The sequence below is a fragment of the Eschrichtius robustus genome, chromosome 11 (assembly GCF_028021215.1).
Source record: "Eschrichtius robustus isolate mEscRob2 chromosome 11, mEscRob2.pri, whole genome shotgun sequence".
Taxonomy (NCBI): Eukaryota; Metazoa; Chordata; class Mammalia; order Artiodactyla; family Eschrichtiidae; genus Eschrichtius; species Eschrichtius robustus.
Genome location: NC_090834.1, coordinates 58663866 through 58688389, shown reverse-complemented (window position 1 = coordinate 58688389; position 24524 = coordinate 58663866). Strand labels below are relative to the sequence as shown.

General features: G+C 36.0%; 1 protein-coding gene across 2 annotated transcripts in view; it reads left to right on the top strand.

The window, feature by feature from the left end:
- ACER3 (alkaline ceramidase 3) overlaps nt 1-24524 on the top strand; it is a 180538-nt gene that overhangs the window by 122436 nt on the left and 33578 nt on the right. For both annotated transcript variants that reach the window (XM_068556194.1, XM_068556195.1), the window contains 2 exons: nt 1868-1903; nt 17404-17462. In XM_068556194.1, coding sequence (XP_068412295.1) covers nt 1868-1903; nt 17404-17462 — 95 coding nt within the window. The remainder of the gene's footprint in view (nt 1-1867; nt 1904-17403; nt 17463-24524) is intronic.

Genomic DNA, 24524 nt, shown 5'->3' with positions numbered 1-24524 from the left:
TTGGGGCTACTCTTCGTTGCGGTGCGCAGGCTTCTCGTTGTCGTGGCTTCTCTTGTTGCAGAGCACGGGCTCTAGGCACGAGGGCTTCAGTAGTTGTGGCTCGCGGGCTCTAGAGCACAGGCTCAGTAGTTGTGGCACACGGGCTTAGTTGCTCCATGGCATGTGGGATCTTCCCAGACCAGGGCTCGAACCCGTGTCCCCTGCATTGGCAGGTGGGTTCTTAACCACTGCACCACTAGGGAAGCCCCTACACATCTTACTATTAAAGCTCTATGGGTGCTTCAAGGAAATAATCTGCTGTTGCTGTGGTGAGGGAACTTCCTCCAGGAATAAGAAGTTCTATAGACAAATTATAAAATTACATAAAATTTATGAGATCAGCACTACATTAAATGAGGCTGTAGAGATATATAAGAACTGTCCTTTCTGTCAAAAAGATGATTGCCTTGTAGGGGAGAGAAACAAACTAATAAATGCCGTAAAGTTTATATATGGACAGTCAGGTAAAAAGGAGAATGAGTGATGCATTCTGCTAAGCAGAGAAGGAGTCAGAAAAGATTTCAAGAAAGAGGTATAGTTTGAGCTAAATCTGGAAAGATGAGTGTTTACCAGCAGGGGGCGATTTCTGAACAAAGTAAAGCACAGCATGTTTAAAGATACAGAAGCATGAAACTAGCATATTTATTGGAGCCTAGGATGAGAAAGAGACAAGAGGAGAGGAATAAGACCAAGCAGAAAGGCTGGAGCAAGATTATGGAAGACTTTGAAATTTGGACTTTGTCTTGCAAGTGATGGGAGTCATTTTCAGGGTTATGATTTAAATTTTGACTCCTCTCTACCATGTCATTTTAAAGGTGTACTGTTTTTCTTTTTTTTAATTAATTAATATATTTTTGGCTGCATTGGGTCTTCGCTGCTGTGCGCGGACCCCTCACTGCGGCGCCCCTCCCACTGCGGAGCACAGGCTCCAGGCGCAGGGGTCCCAGCAGCTGTGGCTCATGGGCTCTAGAGCAGGCTCAGCAGCTGTGGCACTCTGGCCCAGCTGCTCCGCGGCATGTGAGATCCTCCCGGACCCCAGCTCGAACCCATGTCCCCTGCACTGGCAGGCGGACTCCCAACCACTGCGCCACCAGGGAAGTCTGTAAAGGTGTACTCTTATAGGGCAATAAATGAATGCAATAAGTAGGCATTGAACTTAATCACCCACATGACACTGGAGCCTAAAACTAAGGTTTGTGTAACTTTTTGTGTATCTAGGTGAATGAGTTAGAGGTTTTCAGAAGCAGAAGAAAGGACAAGAAATTTGTTTTAAATGTTTTCACCTATTAGCACATATTATGCGCTAGACACGTGCACATATTTTGGTTTATTATTGCTCACCATTATTATTCCCATTATCCAGATAAGGAAAAGTGAGTCTTTTGGTTAAGTGACTTGCTCAGGCATGTAGCAATTAAGTGGCAGTTTGAAATTTAGCTCCTGTCTCTAAGTCCAGCGTTCTTGCTGCTGTAGAATAGATCTGCTGCAGGGATTGTCAGCATAACTTCTTCAGCCCTCATGAGTTATCCACGCATCTCTGCCTCTCCTTGATGCTGATGCAGAGGCCAAGAGGCCAGAGTAATCCACAACAGCTTTGAAACATTTAGTTTACCACGATGAAGCCAGCACTGGGGCACCCCCACCTGTAGGTAACAGCCCTTTTGTGGCATGCCACCTAATCTGATTGGTTTTACCTGGCTGGAGTCAGATCTAAGAAGCAAGACTAAGAAAGCAGGAGACGTTTGAGATTTGCAGAGTAGCAGGAATAGGTTTTCTTTCCCCTTTGTAATGCACTTCATTTACATGTATTTCTTTTAATATTTTTCAGGTTTACCTTAAGGTAAAGGAGCCTATATTCCATCAGGTAATTTTTAAAAATTATTACACATTTTATTATTTAACCTGCCTTGTGTTTTCCTTTTCTAGTAAATTATATGCATATACAACTTCTGTAAATGAAATGGTAGATGTTTTAGGAAAGAACAGTGTTTAAAACAGAGATTGCAAACAAGTTCCTACAGAAGCAGATGTAAGCAAAATAGGAATATACCAAGAACAGTCGATGCCCAGGCCCCACTGGCTATTGGTAGGTAGTCATGCAGGTGCAGCATTGCTCTTATAAGCAGAAAACAAAAACAGGAAGCATTATACACATGCACATGTAAACAGTCTTTTTTATGACATTATTTTCTAGAAAAGATAAGGGGAAAATACTCAAGGAATGTTCAGTCTAACATATCTTAAGTAGTTTTTTGAGGTGGGAGGTTATTTATACTGAGGGAAACAAACATAGGAAACTTTGGTGTAAGAAATAATAACTTAAGTGCATCCTAGAATGAAACCAGAGTAAAATGAAGTATCAGACCCTAAATAAAGAGAGCTCTTATTTATTGAGTGCTATGATGTGCCTGGTCACTACGCTTATTACTACATAGACTCTAATCTCCCCAGCAGTCCTACAAATTATGAATTACTGTCTACATTTTAAGGGAAATGAGCTCAGAGATATTAGGTAATTTGTGCCAGAGTTACACAGTTATTAAGGGACAGAGCCAGGGCTGTAACTAGATTTGTTTGACCCCTGTCATCATTCTTTTAACAAAGCAGGGTAGATAGATGATAGATAGATAGATAGATAGATAGATAGATAGATAGATAGATAGATAGATAGATAGATAGATAGATAGATATGATAGATAGGTAGATAGATAAAGGATAAATAACTAAATAAGCATGCAAACAAGCACACATTTCAGGAGGATTAGAGGCCTTGTACTTTTAGAATATTTTGTGCTTATATAAAAAAGTAAATGTTCCTATAATCTTTTAAACTTAAACTAGACAAATCACCTGAAATCTGTTTCTTGAAGAAATAAATTCCAAATCCACGTTATTGTGCCTTGCCTTTTTCCACAGGCCAGCTGAAAGTAGATGTACTAATGTAGATATTATGGGGGGTGGGACATTCTCACTTTCCTGTTTATTATAGCTTGAAGTGATGTCATTATATATTTACCCCTTTATTAGAAATATTTGTTGACACAGTGTAAAAAATGAAGTTTATGTGAATACTTCAGTTTTTATAAGCTTCTTATTTGCCTTTATAAGAAAGAAAAATCATAACCACAAAAGAACAAAACTTGGAAATTTTGAGTTAAGTTTTCTAAGTTTATTACCATTCAGTTTTCTGTTTTGTGTTTTTGACTTATTTGACACTGTGTTTATGTAATAAAAGGAACGAACTATTCATATAACTTTTCATGCTGCAATTTCCATGTGTTTTTCCAGTAATAAATATTTTCTTCTCTGTGTATAGGGAAGATATAGGGAAGATATCTGTGTATGCTGATAGGAAGGTAGGCAGGATGAAAACTTATAGCTATGGCTTATATCCTAGGCTTAGAGATTAAAAATCAGGATAGGGAAGTGAAGAAGTAAAGGAATGCTAGGGTGAAGTGGATAAGCAATCTGAAGGTAAGACATTCATTCATTCATTCATCAGGTGTTTAGTGTGTGCTTTCTCATTACCAAATTTTGAGCTGGAATTTGGAAGTAAAGAGGCAGTAGAGCACAGACTTTTAAGATCTAAAGTGAGGCAGACCTGGATTCAAACTAGTCTCTCCACTTATTCACAGTATACTCTGAATAAGTTACTTAACTTCTTTGAGCTTTGGTTTCCTCGTTATTCAGCAAACACTTTTTAAGTGCCTTCAGTATGCCCGGTGCTGTACTAGGCACAGGAGATATACTAGTCAGTGAAATAATGAGGTCTCTTGCTCTTATAGAGCTCATAGACCGCATCTCTAAAGTTGGTATAATAATCTCCTAAAGTTGTCTGAGTGTTAAATGAAATAATGCATTTAAACCTTAGCACATAGTAAAACACTCAGTAAATGTTAACTGATATTAATATACTAAAGCACATAAGACATGGCTGCTGGTCTCAAAGAACTCACTATCTGGTCAGGAAGATTGACTTGTAAAAACGTATTTGTAGTATATACGTTTTGTAATAAACATGTAAAAGAAGTACTAATGTAGGCAAGGGCACAGTCTGTCTGTTTAGATGACTCAAAATAGGATTACAAAATACACCTAGTGCATGTAGCTAAATTATTACTTACTCTAGTACTGAAGAACAAGTTAAGGAAAATAGCCCACTAGTTTGATACAATAGTATTCCTCGCTGCTTTGTAAAGTTTTATTTAAAGAGAACTTTGCCTCAAATGTCTAATCTAGAGTATCCTATGCTGGTCTGTTAAGTAATTAGAATTGATACTTTCTATTGATATTTATACTTCAGGCTTAAAAAAAAAATCTATCCCTAATTATTTTCTGGGTATCATTCTTAAGAAAAGAGAACTTCTTTTTCTGAGAATCTTCTAATTGTCAAAGTTTGGAGTATTACTCTCAATTCTTTCAGGTAACTTGATATTTTTATGTGTAGAAACTTAGAAAAATTGTTTTAGAATTTGTAAGTAGAAAATTGTTTTGGAATTTGTGACAAGATTTACAATATTTTTCAAGATCTTAAAAATAATGGAAAAGGAAGGAAAAGCAATGTGGTCTAATCTAAAGGAGCTCCGATTAAGACTGGAATCTTGATTTCTTACCACTTTGATTTCTTGAAGTTCAGACTCTCGATTTCTTGCCATTTTGTTATCCACCGAAAAATTTCTTGCTGTACCTATTCTTCAGTATCTTCATCTGTAAAATGTTCAAAACAAGGAAAGGTAGTATTTCACAAGGATTATATAAAAATAATTAATATAAGGTAATGCAAAGCACAAGGCAATAAACATACTAATACTGTGTGATACTAAAAGTACTTAGTAAGATGTGCATAAATTTCTGCCTATGATGATCATGGAAAGCTTCTAAAAGGAGATATTTGAGTTGAGCTAGAGAGATAAGTAGTGATAGTACAATTAAAAGTATCTGTCACAACAAGGATGATTGTCTTGCTAACCAGATTAGCTTCCCTGAGGGAGAATATACTGATAACAGTTCTACTTTACTGTATTAAATCCAAGGTGATCCAAACATCTCCAAAAGAGAGCCAAATGCCATTTATTCATTTTGATGGCCTTGCAAAGGATAATACTCAGATCACATAGCTGTCACATTCAATAGAAACACCAACATATCTTAAGCAAGAAAACAAAAAGAAAAGCATACATGAGAATAGACTAAAAGAACATTTAAGAAGTTACTGAACCCTCTTAAAGTAGCTAATTGACAAATCAGTAGTTGAATATCTCAGATGAGATCTCATCTAATGTCTCAAAGTGTACTGTTGCTTAAAATCTTCTTGCCAAAGTGGATGTCTCCGAAAGATTGTTTCTAGACGTGACATACCAGTATTTTATTACTACCCCTTCTAATTTGACCTTCAAGGTTTGCAAGAAAGAACACTATGTAAACAATTTGAAAAACAGGAACTTAAGTAGATTTTTAAAAATGCTATTATGTTTCATTTGTGCCATTTTATTACAAATTAGGGTAGAAGGAAACTACTGTATAAGCACACTTGGAAAAGAAGATGACTTTTTTAGTGTCTACTATGTGCTAAATATTATATATTCTTTCATATAGTTTATATAGATTGACTCACTCATTATCTTACTAAAATATCAACAAACCTGTTTAGGAATTATCTCCATTTTATAGGTGAGATAACTGAGAGTCAGAAGGGTTAAGTAATCTGCCCAGTGTTTCTCAGCTAGTTAGTGGCAGAACTGGAAATTGAAACCAGATCTTTTTTTTTTCCCTCAAAGCCCATATTGCTTTTATGGTATTGTATGTCCTTATAGCAGATTACTTTGGAATCTAATTTACTGTCAGATGTTTTTCAAAAGAATGAAAAATACTATTTATATTTCTGTGCAATAATGAACTTGGAAAAATGTGAAGACTGAATATGTAAAACTTAGGTATAGCTGTGGTTTACTTTAAGTAAACCTCAATTCAGTTATCAATTCAAAAAACTGCCCAAAGTCAAGTATAAGTGAAGTACTTTGGGAATCAAAAGAGATTAAGTAATTTTTATAGAAGGATTTCAGGCAGGCTTCACATAGGAAATGACATTTGAGCAGGATTTATTTGACCATGGAACCCTTTTTTATTGAATATCTCTCAGCACGGTGGTATTCTGGGGGACTGTTTGGGAAATCCTGTGCTAAATACGAGACCCTGCAGAACATGAGAAGAGAAAGAAGGCTGGAACCAAATTGTGAATCACTGGCTGTCATGCTAGAGTTTGAAACTTATGATTTTGCCATTGACAGAGGCATAAGATTATAATATCTGTTTCAGATAATTCTGGCAGTTGTATGTAGGATGGATTAGAAGGCTGTATAGTTTGGGCAGAATTAAGATTTTAAGCCGGTTCTGAATATACCTACAAAAACTATGTTTTTACCAATAGACCACATTGCCTTATGAGACTTATGAAATTGTTTTATAATTAAAAAGTAATATCTACATTTAGCTTATTACTATTTAAACTATCATCTAAGTATGTAGGAAGCACCAACCTTTTAGCCTTATCATATGAGAATAATTTATATAGTAACTCCCAAAATAAAATGCCTCTTACATCCCTATTTTGACTATGATTATAGAAATATGAAACCACAGTCACCTAGTTCAGTCCCTTCATTTTACAAATGGGAGTCCAAGGCTAAGATAAATGAAGTGACTTATACAAGGTCATATACTGAGGCAGTAATCGGGTGGTAGAAAAATCTAGAATCCAACTGCAGCCCTTGTCTTTTTCTGTTAGAGGTTCTCTTTACTATGTTTGGGCAATTGAATGAGTCCATTACAAACTCCAAATGCCTAAATCCCATTACCTATTACCACCATAGGTTCCCACTCACTGGGGCTTTATCCACAAATCCCTACCTGATCTCCCACCCTAATAAACTGTTGGTGACCACAGGTGAGCTGAGTGCCTTTCTCCTAGAGTGAAAGACTTGAGCTCCCTCTGGGCATTCAATGTGAAGCTAATAGTTATTCTAGCGGGTTAGTATGGAATTCTTTCTTTATCTTTTAAATATCTTTTATTTTTAAACAATATGAAACTTACAGAAAGTCTGCAAGAACGATAAAAAGAACTTTTCCACCTGAACCACTTGAAAGTATACTGTCAACCTGTTGGAGCATGATGACTTATGATAGTGTCTATTAGACTTCTCCATTGTAAAGTTATTCTCTGTCCCTTCATAATTAATAAGAACTTTGTAGTAAAGTACTCTGAGACTTACGAAAATACTCTTAATTATTAAACTTAGAATTTATTTATTTTTATTTCTATGGACTCTCTCTTGTATTCCTATTTTATTCAATGAGTTATGATTTGTTACTATCATGGTTTATTTTGGTGTAAAAATTATCTCAGATTTGGCAAGTGGAGCACTTTCAGGCCAGTGTCTGTGTCCTTTTGACCTGTTCCCATCATTCTTTGAATATCTCTTACTTTTTGGCACAAGAAGATGTTCTTGGCTCATCTTGTTCTTTCCCTGCTCCAGGCCTGATCTCCATGGAGGCTTGGTTTCTTTGAGTGGAGAATGGAATTTAGAAACCAGATCCAAGTACTAGATATGTGATTACATGTGTCTCTCCTTTATTAGACTGAGCTCTTTGAGGTCAGGAATAGGGTGTCTTTTCATCTTTGAATGATGAATGAATGCCTCATCCAATGGCTATCATTCAGTCGGTGTTCAGTAAGTATTGGGTTGACCAAAAAGTTTGTTTGGGTTTGTCCGTAAAATCTTAGGAACAAACCCGAACGAACATTTTGGCCAGCCCAATACTTGGTAGAAAATAAACTGGTCAGTTATTTGGAACTCCTCTCTATGTTTTGGCTTAATCCACGGAATAGACCATAAGGAATGAGTCTATTCCTTAGTGGAGAATGTTAGCTCTGAAGAAATATTGTAAGTCAGTCTCCCTCATTATCAAAATAATTATTGTATATCTACAGTTTCCAAGGTCCCACACTTAATTTGCCCTCTTTTACCTCTCTGTTTCATCTATCTTCAAATCTTTCCACACAGGCATCTTAATGCCAAGTCACAGAACAAAAAATTGTTTTTCTACTTTGCTCAAGATACTTTTCTTTTTACTGATAAACAAAAACACAACATGCTTTTTTCCTAGGCTGTAGGCTCCTTAAGGATAAATACCAGGTCTCAGTTTACACACAGCATATTTCTGTGATGCTTCAGCAGGGAGAAAACACTAATAATATTTTTATAGTCTTTGGAGTTCGAAGATCGAAAAAATTAGTAAATATGGAAAGATATGAAAATTCCTTGTAAAAATATTTTTAGACAAAAATTTCAGGGAGTGGAAAAGTATGTATTCTGTTATCTTTTTATTTAAAAAATGACTTATCTTAAAATATGCATAGAAAAAAGATTATGTGGACACCTCTAGCTTCAGGAAAGCCTGGGAAATCAAGATTTTATAGCTGGACATATTGCCAGCCTAATAAAATCAGTCTTCTATAAAGACAGAGGCAAGAATAGATACTGAGTAGGCCACTAGCAGGGTCTGCTTCAGATTCCTAGGGGAGAATCAGAATGTATAGGGTAGAGGTGCTTGTGAAGAGAAGAAAATTCATTTGAAAAACCCCCGTTGCACTTCCAGTGCATACGTTCTTATCCAGCATTTGTTATGTTTAACATACTCCCTGAACAATCCATTTCTTTTGACTTCTCCATGCTGATGAGTCATAAATCTGTTAATTCAGCTCAGTTTTTTCTTCTAAGGTTTAGACCCAGATATCCAACTCCTGCTAGAGATCTCCACTTGGATATCTAACTGGCACCTCAAACTCGAAACATATCCAGAAATGAAGTCAACATTTTTATCCCCTGTCTTTCTTTTCAGATTATTCTTTAACACAATAAACAATTTCACTGTGCACCCAACTGCCTAAGTCATAAACCAGGCCATCATTGATTTTTCCCAACTTATACTAACTCCCATATCAAATTAATTATCAGTCTAAGCCCTAAATATTTCCCTAATCTATCCATTTTTCTCCTTTCCCAGTAACACTACCCTAGTTCAGGCCCCATGTCTCACCTAGGTCACTGCAATACTTTGTCAGTGGTCTGTTTTCCATCAGTCTTACCTCCTCCTAATTCATTCTCCACCTAACATGACAGGGACATCTTTCTAATACATGATAGATCATTTTGAGCTACTGCTGAAACTTTCATTGACTTTGCATTGTTCTTAAGATAAAGTCCAACTCCTTAACATGACTTGAAAAGCCAGACTTGACCTCTGCTTACATTTCTGACTTCATTTTTCCCACTCTTCTCTCCAACAATATATTCTAGACAGCATTACTTTTTTCTAGTCCCCAGAATGTAAGCTATGACCATTACTGTCTTCCACCTTCTCTTAATAATGTTTGTTATTATTAATAATGCTTGTCCTACTAATACTTCAGTTATAAAATTAAACATTAAATCCTTCAAAAAGTCCTTTTTTTCTTCCAGTTTTGTTGAGACATAATTGACCTACAGCACTGTATAAGTTTAAGGTGTACATAATGATTTGACTTACATACAACATGAAATGATTATCACAGTAAATTTAGTGAGCATCCATCATCTCATATAGATACAACATTAAAGAAATTAAAAAAATTTTTTTTCCTTGTGACAAGAACTCTTAGGATTTACTCTCTTAACAACTTTCATATATAACATATAGCAGTGTTAATTATATTTCTCATGTTGTACATTACATCCCTAGTCCATGGAAGTCTTTCTGATCTGCATAAGTTTGGATTAGGTGACCTTCCTGTGTGCTTAGAAAATACTCTGTTCAGTCCCTGTCACAGAGTTAAAATACTACATTTTAACTGCCTGGTTACTTATATCTCTCTTTACTAGATTGTAATTGCAGTGAGGGCAGGGGTCGTGCCTTTCTTGTTCACGATTATAGCAGCATGGCTGCAATTATTGATTGAGGTGGGCAATCAGTCTCTAATAGGCTTTCATCTAATACTGTGTTTACTTAGCTTTATTGTAGAATACTAGGTCGAGGATACAGCAAGTGTAACGTTTTCATCTCATCAGGAGATTCAGCGCTATCCTTATACACAGCTTCTTTTGCCCTTTCATCCACATAAGTTGTGTACATCTGCCAGGGATGAGAGCTAAGTGTAGTGGAAGTCACTGTAACATGCAGAAGCTACAGCCCCTTTTTTCTTTTTTTTTTCCCCTACCATTCTTTATAATAGGCATCTTTTATACTGTTCTAATGCAGGCCCAAAGCCTGCAACCTAGGTGCAGTCCTTCACAACAACAAAAGCAGACACAACATTCCCCATTTATCTTAACTGTTGTATTCAAGGCTGGAAGACTTGTGGTCATACGCAGCCAGGCCTACATCATCCCAGGCTGGATATTAGTTAACCCTTTACTCAGACCATGATGTCCCCAGGGTCTAGTACAATGCTCAATACATATTTGTTGGATTCCATTTAATAGAGAGACCACAAGTAGAAGGCTGGAGTCATAGCAGGGCCTTATAAGAGAGTCCACCTAAAACATCAGGGTATAGAAAGGTTGAAAGTGAAAGTATGGAAAAATATATACCATGCAAACACTAAGCAAAAGAAATATGGTATAGTTATTTTAATATCAGACAAAATAGACTTTAAGGGGAAAGTATTTCTATTGGTAGAGAAGGATTACTTTGTAGTATTAAAAGTATTCAATTCAGAAAATTGTATTAATTTAAAACTTGTATGTACCTTTAATATATATACCTCAACATATATAATGAAAAAAAATGACTGAACTAGAAGAAAAAATAGAAAAATCTATAATCTTTGGGGATTTTAATACACAACTCTCAGTAACTCAAGAAGATATAGAAGATTTAAACTACTTGATTAAAAAACTTGACCTACAGAGCAAATGTAAAATACTGCACCCAACAATTGCAGAAGCACTTTGTTTTTCCACATTTACAAAAATTGACCATATACTTGCTCATACAGTAAGTCTTAACAAATTTCAAAGGATTGTAATCAGAATATAATTTCTGACTGTAATGCAATTATGTTAGAATTTAAGTAATATAATTTTAAATAATATAGATCAAAGAAATATAGAAATTTCCAATCATAGAAATTGGAAAATATTTTGAGTTGAATCAATGAAAATAAATACATGTTAAAACTTGGGGGACCTTCTGGTGGTCCAGTGGGTAAGACTCCGTGCTTCCAATGCAGGGGGTCCGGGTTCAATCCCTGGTCGGGGAACTAGAACCCGCATTCATGCCGCAACTAAGAGTCCACGTGCCGCAACTAAGAAGTCCGCATGCCACAACTAAAGATGCCACACGCCTCAACGAAGATCCCATGTGCAGCAGCCAAGACCCAGAGCAGCCAAAATAAATATATATATATATATGTATATAAAAGAATGGCTACATTAAAAAAAAAAAACTTGGATTCAGCAAAATTCGTATTTGGAGGGAAATATCTAGCCTTAAAATGTGTGTACCAGAAAAAAAAGGCTAAAAAAGGAAAGATATAGCGTATATTTCAAGAAGTGAAAGATAAAAGCGAAAAGGAATACAATAGAAAACAAATATGCTATGGGGAGAATCAGCAAAGCCAAAAGTTGCTTCTTTAAACAGACAAGTAAAATTAACATACCCTTGGTGAATTTGATCAAGAGGGGAAAAGGCAAGCACAAACAATATCAGATATGAAGGGACTTCCCTGGTGGTCAGTGGTTAAGAATCCGTCTTGCAGTGCAGGGGATGCCAGTTCGATCCCTGGTCGGGGAACTAAGATCCCACATGCCACGGGGCAACTAAGCCTGCGCACCACAACTACTGAGGCCGTGCATCACAACTAGAGAGCCCACGTGCCACGACTAATCAGCCCATGTGCTCTGCAGCCCACACACCACAACTACAGAGCCTGTGCACCTCAACTAATGAGCCCGTGCACTGTGAGATCTCACACACCACAGCTAACGAGCTCATACGTCGCAACGAAAGATCCCATGTGCCGCAACTAAGACCTGATGCAGCCAAAAAATAAATAACTACTAAAAAAAAGAAGAAATGAAAAAGTGATATCACATCAAGTCCTGGTGACATTAAAAAGTTAATTGAATATTATGAACAACTTTATGTCAATAAATTTACATTTTTCATTTTTATTTTTTTAAATGGACAAATTCCTAAAAAAAGTATAACCTGTAGAAACTTAGAGAATACAAAACCTGAATTGTCCTATAAACAATGAAAAGTAGTTCAATCAGTAGTCAGAAATTTGTGTGCAAATATGACTTTGCTAGAATGTTTACCACACATTAAAAGAAGAAATAATTCCAGTCTTACACAGATTCTCATAGAGAATAGAACAAAAAGAAGAGATACTCTCCAACTCATGTATGAGGCAAGCAAAACTTTAATACCAGTAAGGAGAGTTTGAAAGAGTTAAAATAACAGGCAGAAGTCCTAGGCAAAATATTTCCAAACCAAATCAGCCAATATAAACAAAAATAGAATAAAGCATCATGACTAAATTAGATATATCCCAGGAGTATCAAGTTGGTTAGACTATTAATCAGTATTAGAAAATTATATTAAAAGATTAAAGGACAAAAATTATATGATTATCTCAAGAGATACAGAAAAGTATTTGATAAAATATATTAATTCATGATTTTTAAAAACTCTTAGCAAACTAGAAATAAAAGAGGGCTTCTTAATCTGATAAAGATTATTAAAAAAAATATTTTTTTAATCCTACACTCAGTGTAACACTTAGTGATGAACCATTGAAAGCTTTCTCTTTGAGACTGAGCATGAGATAGCAGTACTTGTTATCACCAATTCTATTCATATTGTACTGGAGGACCAGGCCCACTCAGTTAAGCAAGAAAAAGAAGTGAAAATTATTGAATTAAAAAGGTGAGACAAAACTGTAAATATGCACAAGAGATATACAAATGTATATAGGGAAAACCTAAAGACTCTACAAATAAATTATTAGAAGAGATTTTAAAAGGTAAAGTCACATTATATAAAAGCAGTTTGCAAAAAAATGGTTGTATTTATATATAATAGCATCAAACAGGTAGAAAATGACATTTAAAAATTACTACTTATGGGCTTCCCTGGTGGCGCAGTGGTTGAGCGTCAGCCTGCCAATGCAGGGGACGCTGGTTCGAGCCCTGCTCTGGGAAGATCCCACATGCCGCGGAGCAACTGGATCCGTGAGCCACAACTGCTGAGCTCTGCGCGTCTGGAGCCTGTGCTCCGCAACAACAGAGGCCGCGATGGAGAGAGGCCCGCGCACCGCGATGAAGAGCGGCCCCCGCTTGCCGCAACTAGAAGAAAGCCCTTGCACAGAAACGAAGACCCAACACAGCTAAAAATAAATAAATAATAAAAATAAAGGAATTCCTTTAAAAAAAAAATTACTACTTATGATAATCATCTAAAAATATTTATAAAGTACCTAGGAGTAAATCTAGCATAAATGTCTAAGACCTATATATGGAAGAAATTATAAAACACATTTACAGACATTAAAGAATACCTAAATTAAATAGCTATACCATTATTACAAGACACAGACAACACTAATTTAATCTTAAAATTAAGAATTTAGGGTCATAAAAAGACAAAATAACGAGAGTGAACACATAACACTATAGAGTAGAATAAGATATTCACAACACGTATAATCAAGCAAAGACTAGTATATGTAAAGACCTCCTACAAACCAATAAAAAAAAGTAGGAGACCCAGTAGAAAAATGGATGAGACATTTCACAAAAGATTATATCCAAATGGCCAATAAACATATGAAGTGGTATTCAATCTATATTAGTCATCATGGAAATGAAAATTGAAAACACAATGAAATACCACTACATACTCAAAAGAATGGCTAAAATAAAAAAGACTTTATAGTACCAAGGGCTGACTAGCAAGGATATTAAGCAACACTCATACACTGCACGTGGGAGTGTTAATCGGTATAACCACCTTGGAAAAGAGTTTGTAAAAACTACTAAACTTGAATTTGTGCATATGCTATGATCCAGCAGCTTGGCTCCTGGGCATATGCCCAGTAGAAATCCCTGAACATGTACACCAAAAATTATACACACACACACACACACACACACACACACACATATTTTTTAACATCTTTATTGGAGTATAATTGCTTTACAATGTTGTGTTAGTTTCTGCTGTATAACAAAGTGAATTAGCTATATGTATACATATATCCCCATAGCCCCTCCCTCTTGCGTCTCCCTCCCACCCTCCCTATCCCACCTCTCTAGGTGGTCACAAAGCACCGAGCTGATCTCCCCGTGTGATGCAGCTGCTTCCCCTATCTATTTTACATTTGGTAGTGTATATATGTCAGTGCTACTCTCTCACTTTGTCCCAGCTTACCCTTCCCCCTCCCCATGTCCTCAAGTCCGTTCTCTACGTCTGCATCTTTATTCCTGTCCTGCCCCTAGGTTCATCAGAACCATTGGTATTTTTAGATTCCATATATATGTGTTAGCATACGGTATTTGTTTTCCTCTTTCTGACTTACTTCACTGTATGACAGACTCTAGGTCCATCCACCTCACTACAAATAACTCAATTTCGTTTCTTTTTATGGCTGAGTAATATTTCATTGTATATATGTGCCACGTCTTCTCTATCCATTCATCTGTCGATGGACACTTAGGTTGCTTCCATGTCCTGGCTATTGTAAATAGTGCTGCAATGAATATTGTGGTACATGACTCTTTTTGAATTACGGTTTTCTCAGGGTATATTGCCCAGTAGTGGGATTGCTGGGTCATATGGTAGTTCTGTTTTTAGTTTTTTAAGGAACCTCCATACTGTTCTCCATAATGGCTGTATCAATTTACATTCCCATCAACGGTGCAAGAGGGTTCCCTTTTCTCCACACCCTCTCCAGCATTTATTGTTTGTAGATTTCTTGATGATGGCCATTCTGACCCGTGTGAGGTGACACCTCATTGTGGTTTTTATTTGCATTTCTCTAATGATTAGTGATGTTAAGCATTCTTTCAATCTGTGTATCTTCTTTGGAGAAACGTCTGTTTAGATCTTCTGCTCATTTTTGGATTAGGTTGTTTGTTTTTTTGATATTAAGCTTCATGAGCTGCTTGTATATTTTGGGGATTAATCCTTTGTCAGTTGCTTCGTTTGCAAATATTTTCTCCCATTCTGAGGGTTGTCTTTTCATCTCGTTTATGGTTTCCTTTGCCGTGCAAAAGTTTTTAAGTTTCATTAGGTCCCATTTGTTTATTTTTGGTTTTATTTCCATTACTCTAGGAGGTGGGTCAAAAAGGATCTTGCTGTGATTTATATCAAAGAGTGTTCTTCCTATATTATATATGTGTATAGCAGGATTATTATAAATAGCTAAAACTTAGACCCCAATGTCCATCAGCAGTAGAATGGATATATAAAATATACATATTCAAATAATGGAATATTAGATAGCAACGAACACTGATATACCACATTTCATATAACAAGTTGAATGAGGCTCACAAACACAATACTGAGTAAAAGAAGCTTGACACAAGTATATAAAATGGAGTTCCATGTATATTGAGGTTCAAAACAGGCAAAACTGAACTCTAATGTGAGAAGTCAGCATAGTGGTAAACCTCAGGGAAGAGAAGTGTATAGAACTTGAGAGAGGGGTATGAGGTTGATTTTTGGTATTCTGCCAAAGTTCAGTTTTTTGACCTATGAAGTCAAAAATTGCAAAGATATTTGTTTTGTGATAATCCTCAAACAGTGTTTATGTTTTGAGCATTTTGTGTGTGTTATATTTTAATTTTAAAAGTTTTTTAAAGTTAAAACAGGAACAAGTAAGTAAGAAAATGACAGACAACCAAATAAAAAAATAGGTTTGAACAATAGCAGATATCAAATGGCCAGTGAACATAACATACAGTGTTCAACCTGTAATCGGAGAAATACATATTAAAAACCACATAGACTGACAAAACTTTAGAAGTCTGACTATATCATGTTTTGAGTATGTGACATAAAAGAAACACTCAGAATACACGTTGGTTGGAGTAAAGGTTGGTATAACCACTTTGGAAAACAGTTTGACATTTTTAGTAATTTTGATAATAATATACCCTCTGACCCAGCAGTTACATTCCTAGGTACATAGCCTGGAGACACTTTTGTATGTGTGTACTAGAATATATGCGTAAAAATGTTCATAGCAGTGAAAACTGGAAATAACCTCAAAATGTCCATCAACACAAGAATTGGTAAATAAATTGTGGTAGTTATTTATGTGATATCAAAAATGAATGAACTATGGCTACGTATACAACATAATTGAATCCTAAAAGATAAAAACAAAAACAAATGTATGTAACATTATTCTATTGTAAATTAAAATTAAAATTTTAAAAACTTATTTAGGAGTTCATATTTAGGATGCCAGTTTAAGTTAGTAAACATGTAAATAAAAGCAAGAAAATGTGTTTATTATAAAAGTCAGGAGAGTGGTTTCCTCTAAGGAGTAGGGGAGAGGGTTGGACTGGGAAGAGATAACATGTGTCTTGACCTGAATGGTACTTTCCCAGCTATTGGCTTTATAAATATTTAAGTTATACATTTATATTCTATGCAGTTTTCTTGTATTTAATATTTCACACTTTTAAAAGTTAAATTTTCCCACTAGGTTCAGGTTTCCAGGTAGTAGTACCTATCCAGTGCTCAATATAGAAGAGAAAGAGGTTAGTTGTTATAGCCAAGTCTGGGAAGATGTGGGAGCATATAGAATAAAGAACACAGGGGAGTTGATTAACCTCAGTCAAGAAGAAATGGGCACCTCTTTCTTTAGAAACTAGGAATGGGAGAAAGAATGCAGGGAGAGGGTGCATATGAATGCAGAAACACTTAGGAGGAGAGTTTAAAAGAGTTCAGATTTATAAGATGGGAAGTAGAATCATTTGCTGAAAGTGAAGCTAACAAGAAGGAAAGGATCTCTAGGGAATATGAGGCAAAAATACAGCATTTGTTCAGGTTTCAGCAGATATTTAAAATTTCATGTAACCATTCAGAATTAAAATTGACATGAGACTTCTGATATTGATTATTCACAAGCAGGCTGTTTCCTCAAAGGTTAGTATAACTCTTCATTATATAATTATACATCTGTTCTTTAAAATGTAATGAAAGATAATAAATGTTTACATTTAACTGGGAGGGCTATTTTTGTAGGCAAAATATACTTCCTTTGCTAAAGAATCATGATTTTACTAACTTCATTTTCCCTTTCTTCTTCAGGTCATGTATGGAATGTTGGTCTTCACATTAGTAGTTCGATCTATTTATATTGTTACATGGTAAGTAGTTTGGATCATCAAAAGAGTATACTTATGTGGTAAATCTGTAGCCTAAACTGAAATAACACATAAAACCCAACTCCAGAAAGGCTATTGGTAGAAAACTTATAACCCAACATTTATTATGGTATATTGCAAGAAATACTAATTCTTTAAGTAAGTTGTTAATAGGCATCACGTGAAACCAGTAGTTGTAAAATTGAAGAAATTTGAGGAAAGCTATGTGTGATGGCCTCCTTTTGTATATTTATAATGTACATGAGTTTATTAAAGGCCTTGAAAAATCCTACAGTAGAAAAGAAAATAATTGTTTTTGTGTTTCTCAAACTACTTAACTAAGGAACCCTTTTTGCAGAACACCTCTCAAGGAGGACTATTAGTGTCACAGAGAAACAGTATTCCAGAAAGATCATTTAGGAAATAGGCATAATATTTATAGAGTTCATGAAAAATAAAGTAAGAAATATTTCATGTGAGTACCTGACATAGGACCTGGCCATATAACAGATGCTCAGTAAGTAAATAGTATGATTTATGTGTTTGTTCCTGTTTTTTTCTTTTTTTTTTTTTAAAGTTTATGTCCTTTTATTTTAGTTTTTTGTTTTGTTTTGTTTTTTTAATTTACTTATGGCTATGTTGGGTCCTCGTTTCTGTGTGAGGGCTTTCTCTAGTTGCGGCAAGTGGGGGCCACTCTTCATCGCGGTGCGCGGGCCTCTCGTTATCGCGGACTCTCTTGTTGCGGAGCACAGGCTCCAGACGCGCAGGCTCAGTAATTGTGGCCCACGGGCCCAGTTGCTCCGCGGCATGTGGGATCTTCCCAGACCAGGGCCCGAACCCGTGTCCCCTGCATTGGCAGGCAGACTCTCAACCACTGCCCCACCAGGGAAGCCCTGTTTTTTTCCTTTTTAATTAAACTTTTTGTTTTGAGATAATTGTAGAAGCACATGCATTTGTAAAAAATAATAGAGATTGTCTGTACCCTTTACTAGTTTCCTCTAGTGATAATGTCTTCCAAAACTGTAGTACAATATCATAACCATGATTTGACACTGACAGAGTCAAGATACAGAACAATTCTATCACCACAAGGATCCCTGTGTGGTCTTTCTGTAGCCACACCCAATTCCCTCCTACCCCGTTCCCTTACCCCCTATGCTTAACCCCTAGCAACTACTAATCTGCCCTTCATTTCTCCAATTTTTCATTTTCAGAGTGTTATATAAATGGAATCACACAGTATATATAACCATTGGGATTGGCCTTTTGCACTCAGCATAATTCACTGGAGATTAATACAAGTTGTTGAGTGTATCAATAGTTCACCCTTTCTATTGTGAGTAGTATTCCATGATATGGATGTACCACAGTTTAATCATTCACCTGTTGAATAACATCTGGGTTTCCAGTTTTTTATTTCTAGTTTTTTACTATTACAAATAAAGCTGCTATGAATATTTGTTTACAGGTTTTTATGTGAATATAAATTTTCATTTCTCTGGAATAAATGCCCAGAGTGGAATTGCTAGGTTGTATGATAATCATATGTTTAATTCTTTTTAAAACTTTCAGACTGTTTTTTTTTTAATTAATTTATTTTTGGCTGCGTTGGGTCTTCGTTGCTGCATGTGGGCTTTCTCTAGTTGTGGTGAGCAGGGGCTACTCTTCATTGCGGTATGCGGGCTTCTCATTGCGGTGGCATCTCTTGTGGAGCACGGGCTCTAGGGCGCACAGGCTTCAGTAGTTGTGGCTTGCGAGCTCTAGAGCACAGGCTCAGTAGTTGTGGTGCACGGGCTTAGTTGCTGCGCGGCATGTGGGATCTTCCCAGACCAGGGCTCGAACCCGTGTCCCCTGCATTGGCAGGAGGATTCTCAACCACTGCACCACCAGGGAAACCCAACTTCCAAACTGTTTTCCAGAGTGGCTCTACCATTTTACATTCCCACCAGCAGTGTATGTGTGACCCAGTTTCTCTGCATCCTTGCCAACATTTGGTGTTGTCACTATTTTTTATTTTAGTCATTCTTACAGATATGTACTGATATCTCATTGTGGTTTTAATTCTTCTTTCCCTAGTGGCTAATGATGTTGAACATATTTTCATGTGCTTATTTACCATCTATATATCCTCTTTGATGAAACGTCTGTTCATGTCTTTGCCCATTTTCTCTTTTTTTCTCTTTTTTAAATTTGAGTTTTGAGCATTCTTTACATATTCTAGATACTAATCCTTCATCAAATATGTGGCTCACAAATATTTTCTCACAGTCTGTACCTTGTCTTTCATGCTGTTCACAGGGCCTTTCACAGAGCAAAAGTTTTTAATTTTGATGAAATCAGTTTATCAATTTTCCTTTTACGTATCATGCTTGGGAATGCAGGCTAAGGACTCAATGCCTAACCCTAGGTTTTCCCGTTTTTTACCAAAAGTTTTGTATAGTTTTACATTTAAGTTTATGATTTATTTTGAGTTAATTTTTATGTAAGGGGTAAGGAGTAGGTTGAGGTCCATTTTTTAACCTACAGAGGTCCAACTACTCCAGGACCACTGGTTGAAAAGGCTGTTTCTTCACTGAATTGCTTTCGCACCTTTCTCAAAAATTACTTGGTATATTTGTGTGGATGTATTTTTGAGTTTTTTTATTCTGTTGCATTGATTTAGGTGTCTATTCTTCTACCGGTCCTACTCTCTGATAATTGATTACTCTACCTATAAAATAACTCTTCAAATCATATAGATTGATTCCTCTCACTTCTTTTTCAAAACTGTTTTTTCTATTTGGGTTCCTTTGCCTTTACGTATAAATTTTAGAATAATAATGTCTATATTTAAAATCTTATTGGCATTTTGATAGGAATTGCATTAAACCTGCATATCAATTTGTGAAAAATTGACATCTTTACTATGTTCAGTCTTCCAGTCTATGAACACTGTGTGTCTTGTGTGTCTCTCCATTTATTTAGATCATCTTTGATTTCTTCCATTAGCATTTTGGAGTTTTGATTTTTTTTTTAATTTTTGAATTTTATTTCATTTTTTTATACAGCAGGTTCTTATTAGTCATCCATTTTATACACATCAGTGTATACATGTCAATTCCAATCTCCCAATTCATCCCACCACCACCCCCACCCCCTGCCGCTTTCCCACCTTGGTGTCCATACGTTTGTTCTCTACATCTGTGTTTCAATTTCTGCCCTGCAAACCAGTTCATCTGTACCATTTTTCTAGATTCCACATATATGCATTAATATATATTTGTTTTTCTCTTTCTGACTTACTTCACTCTGTATAACAGTCTCTAGATCCATCCACGTCTCTACAAATGACCCAATTTCGTTCCTTTTTATGACTGAGTAATATTCCATTGTATATATGTACCATATCTTCTTTATCCATTCATCTGTCGATGGGCATTTAGGTTGCTTCCATGACCTGGCTATTGTAAATAGTGCTGCAGTGAACATTGGGGTGCATGTCTCTTTTTAAATTATGGTTTTCTCTGGGTATATGCCCAGTAGTGGGATTGCTGGGTCATATGGTAATTCTATTTTTAGTTTTTTAAGGAACCTCCATACTGTTCTCCATAGTGGCTGTATCAATTTACATTCCCACCAACAGTGCAAGAGGGTTCCCTTTTCTCCACACCCTCTCCAGCATTTGTTGTGTGTAGATTTTCTGATGATGCCCATTCTAACTGGTGTGAGGTGATACCTCATTGTAGTTTTGATTTGCATTTCTCTAATAATTAGTGATGCTGAGCAGCTTTTCATGTGCTTCTTGGCCATCTGTATGTCATCTTTGGAGAAATGTCTATTTAGGTCTTCTGCCCATTTTTGGATTGGGTTATTTGTTTTTTAAATTTTGAGCTGCATGAGCTGTTTATATATTTTGGAGATTAATCCTTTGTCCGTTGATACGTTTGCAAATATTTTCTCACGTTTTGAGGATTGTCTTTTCGTCTTGTTTATGGTTTCCTTTGCTGTGCAAAAGCTTTTAAGTTGCATTAGGTCCCATTTGTTTATTTTTGTTTTTATTTCCATTACTCTAGGAGGTGGATCAAAAAAGGTCTTGCTGTGATTTATGTCAAAGAGTGTTCTTCCTGTTCTTCCTATGTTTTCCTCTAAGAGTTTTATAGTGTCCGGTCTTACATTTAGGTCTCGAATCCATTTTGAGTTTATTTTTGTGTATGGTGTTAGGGAGTGTTCTAATTTCATTCTTTTACATGTAGCTGTCCAGTTTTTCCAGCACCACTTATTGAAGAGACTATCTTTTCTCCATTGTATATCCTTGCCTCCTCTGTCATACATTAGTTGAACATAGGTGCGTGGGTTTATCTCTGGGCTTTCTATCCTGTTCCATTGATCTGTATTTCTGTTTTTGTGTCAGTACCATATTGTCTTGATGACTGTAGCTGTGTAGTATAGTCTGAAGTCAGGGAGTCTGATTCCTCCAGCTCCACTTTTTTCCCTCAAGACTGCTTTGGCTATTCGGGGTCTTTTCTGTCTCCATACAACTTTTAAGATTTTTTTGTTCTAGTTCTGTAAAAAATGCCATTGGTAATTTGATAGGTGTTGCATTGACTCTGTAGATTGCTTTGGGTAGTGTAGTCATTTTCACAATATTGATTCTTCCAATCCAAGAACATGGTATATCTCTCCATCTGTTGGTATCATCTTTAATTTCTTTCATCAGTGTCTTATAGTTTTCTGCATACAGGTTTTTGTCTCCCTAGGTAGGTTTATTCCTAGGTATTTTATTCTTTTTGTTGCAATGGTAAATGGGAGTGTTTCCTTACTTTCTCCTTCAGATTCTTCATTAGTGTATAGGAATGCAAGAGATTTCTGTGCATTAATTTTGTATCCTGCAACTTTACCAGATTCATTGATTAGCTCTAGTAGTTTTCTGGTGGCATCTTTAGGATTCTCTATATATAGTATCATGTCATCTGCAAACAGTGACAGTTTTACTTCTTCTTTTCCAGTTTGTATTCCTTTTATTTCTTTATCTTCTCTGATTGCCGTGGTTAGGACTTCCAAAACTACGTTGAATAATAGTGGCGAGAATGGGCAACCTTGTCTTGTTCCTGATCTTAGAGGAAATGCATTTAGTTTTTCACCATTGAGAATGAAGTTTGCTGTGGGTTTGTCGTATATGGCCTTTATTACATTGAGGTAGGTTCGCTCTATGCCCACCTTCTGGAGAGTTTTTATCATAAATGGGTGTTGAATTTTGTCAAAAGCTTTTTCTGCATCTATTGAGATGATCATATGGTTTTTCTTCTTCAATTTGTTAATATGGTGTATCACATTGATTGATTTGCATATATTGAAGAATCCTTGCATCCCTGGGATAAATCCCACTTGATCGTGGTGTATGATCTTTTTAATGTGTTGTTGGATTCTGTTTGGTAGTATTTTGTTGAGGATTTTTGCATCTATATTCATCAGTGATATTGGTCTGTAATTTTCTTTTTTTGTAGTATCTTTATCTGGTTTTGGTATCAGGGTGATGGTGGCCTCATAGAATGAGTTTGGGAGTGTTCCTTCCTCTGCAATTTTTTGGAAGAGTTTGAGAAGGATGGGTGTTAGGTCTTCTCTAAATGTTTGATAGAATTCACCTGTGAAGCCATCTGGTCCTGGACTTTTGTTTGTTGGAAGATTTTGAATCACAGTTTCAATTTCATTACTTGCGATTGGTCTGTTCATATTTTCTATTTCTTCCTGATTCAGTCTTGGAAGCTTATACCTTTCTAAGAGTTTGTCCATTTCTTCCAGGTTGTCCATTTTATTGGCATAGAGTTCCTTGTAGTAGTCTCTTAGGATGCTTTGTACTTCTGTGGTGTCTGTTGTAACTTCTCCTTTTTCATTTTTAATTTTATTGATTTGAGTCCTCTCCCTCTTTTTCTTGATGAGTCTGGCTAATGGTTTATCAATTTTGTTTATCTTCTCAAAGGACCAGCTTTTCGTTTTATTGATCTTTGTTATTGTTTTCTTTTTTACTATTTCATTTATTTCTACTCTGATGTTTATGATTTCTTTCCTTCTGCTAACTTTGGGGTTTGTTTGTTCTTCTTTCTCTAGTTCCTTTAGGTGTAAGGTTAAATTGTTTATTTGAGATTTTTCTTGTTTCTTGAGGTAGGCTTGTATAGTTATAAACTTCCCTCTTAGAACTGCTTTTGCCACATCCCATAGGTTTTGGATCGTCGTGTTTTCATTGTCATTTGTCTCTAGGTATTTTTTGACTTCCTCTTTGATTTCTTCAGTGAGCTCTTGGTTATTTAGTAACGTATTGTTTAGCCTCCATTTGTTTGTGTTTTTTACGTTTTTTTCTCTGTAATTGATTTCTAATCTCATAGCAGTGTGATCAGAAAATACGCTGGATATGATTTCAATGTTCTTAAATTTACTGAGGCTTGATTTGTGACCCAAGATGTTATGTATCCTGGAGAATGTTCTGTGCGCACTTGAGAAGAAAATGTAGTCTGCTGTTTTCGGTTGGAATGTCTCATAAATATCAATTAAATCTATCTGGTCTGTTGTGTCATTTAAAGCTTGTGTTTCCTTATTAATTTTCTGTTTGGATGATCTGTCCATTGGTCTAAGTGAGGTGTTAAAGTCCCCCACTATTATTGTGTTACTGTCGATTTCCTCTTTTATAGCTGTTAGCAGTTGCCTTATGTATTGAGGTGCTTCTATGTTGGGTGCATATATATTTATAATTGTTGTATCTTCTTCTTGGATTGATCCCTTGATCATTATGTAGTGTCCTTCCTTGTCTCTTGTAACATTCTTTATTTTAAAGTCTATTTTATCTGATATGAGTATTGCTACTCCACCTTTCTTTTGATTTCCATTTTCATGGAATATCTTTTTCCATCCCCTCACTTTCAGTCTCTGTGTGTCCCTAGGTCTGAAGTGGGTCTCTTGTAGACAGCATATATATGGGTCGTTTTTGTATCCGTTCAGCAAGCCTTTGTCTTTTGGTTGGAGCATAATCCATTCATGTTTAAGGTAATTATTGATATGTATGTTCCTATGACCATTTTCTTAATTGTTTTGGGT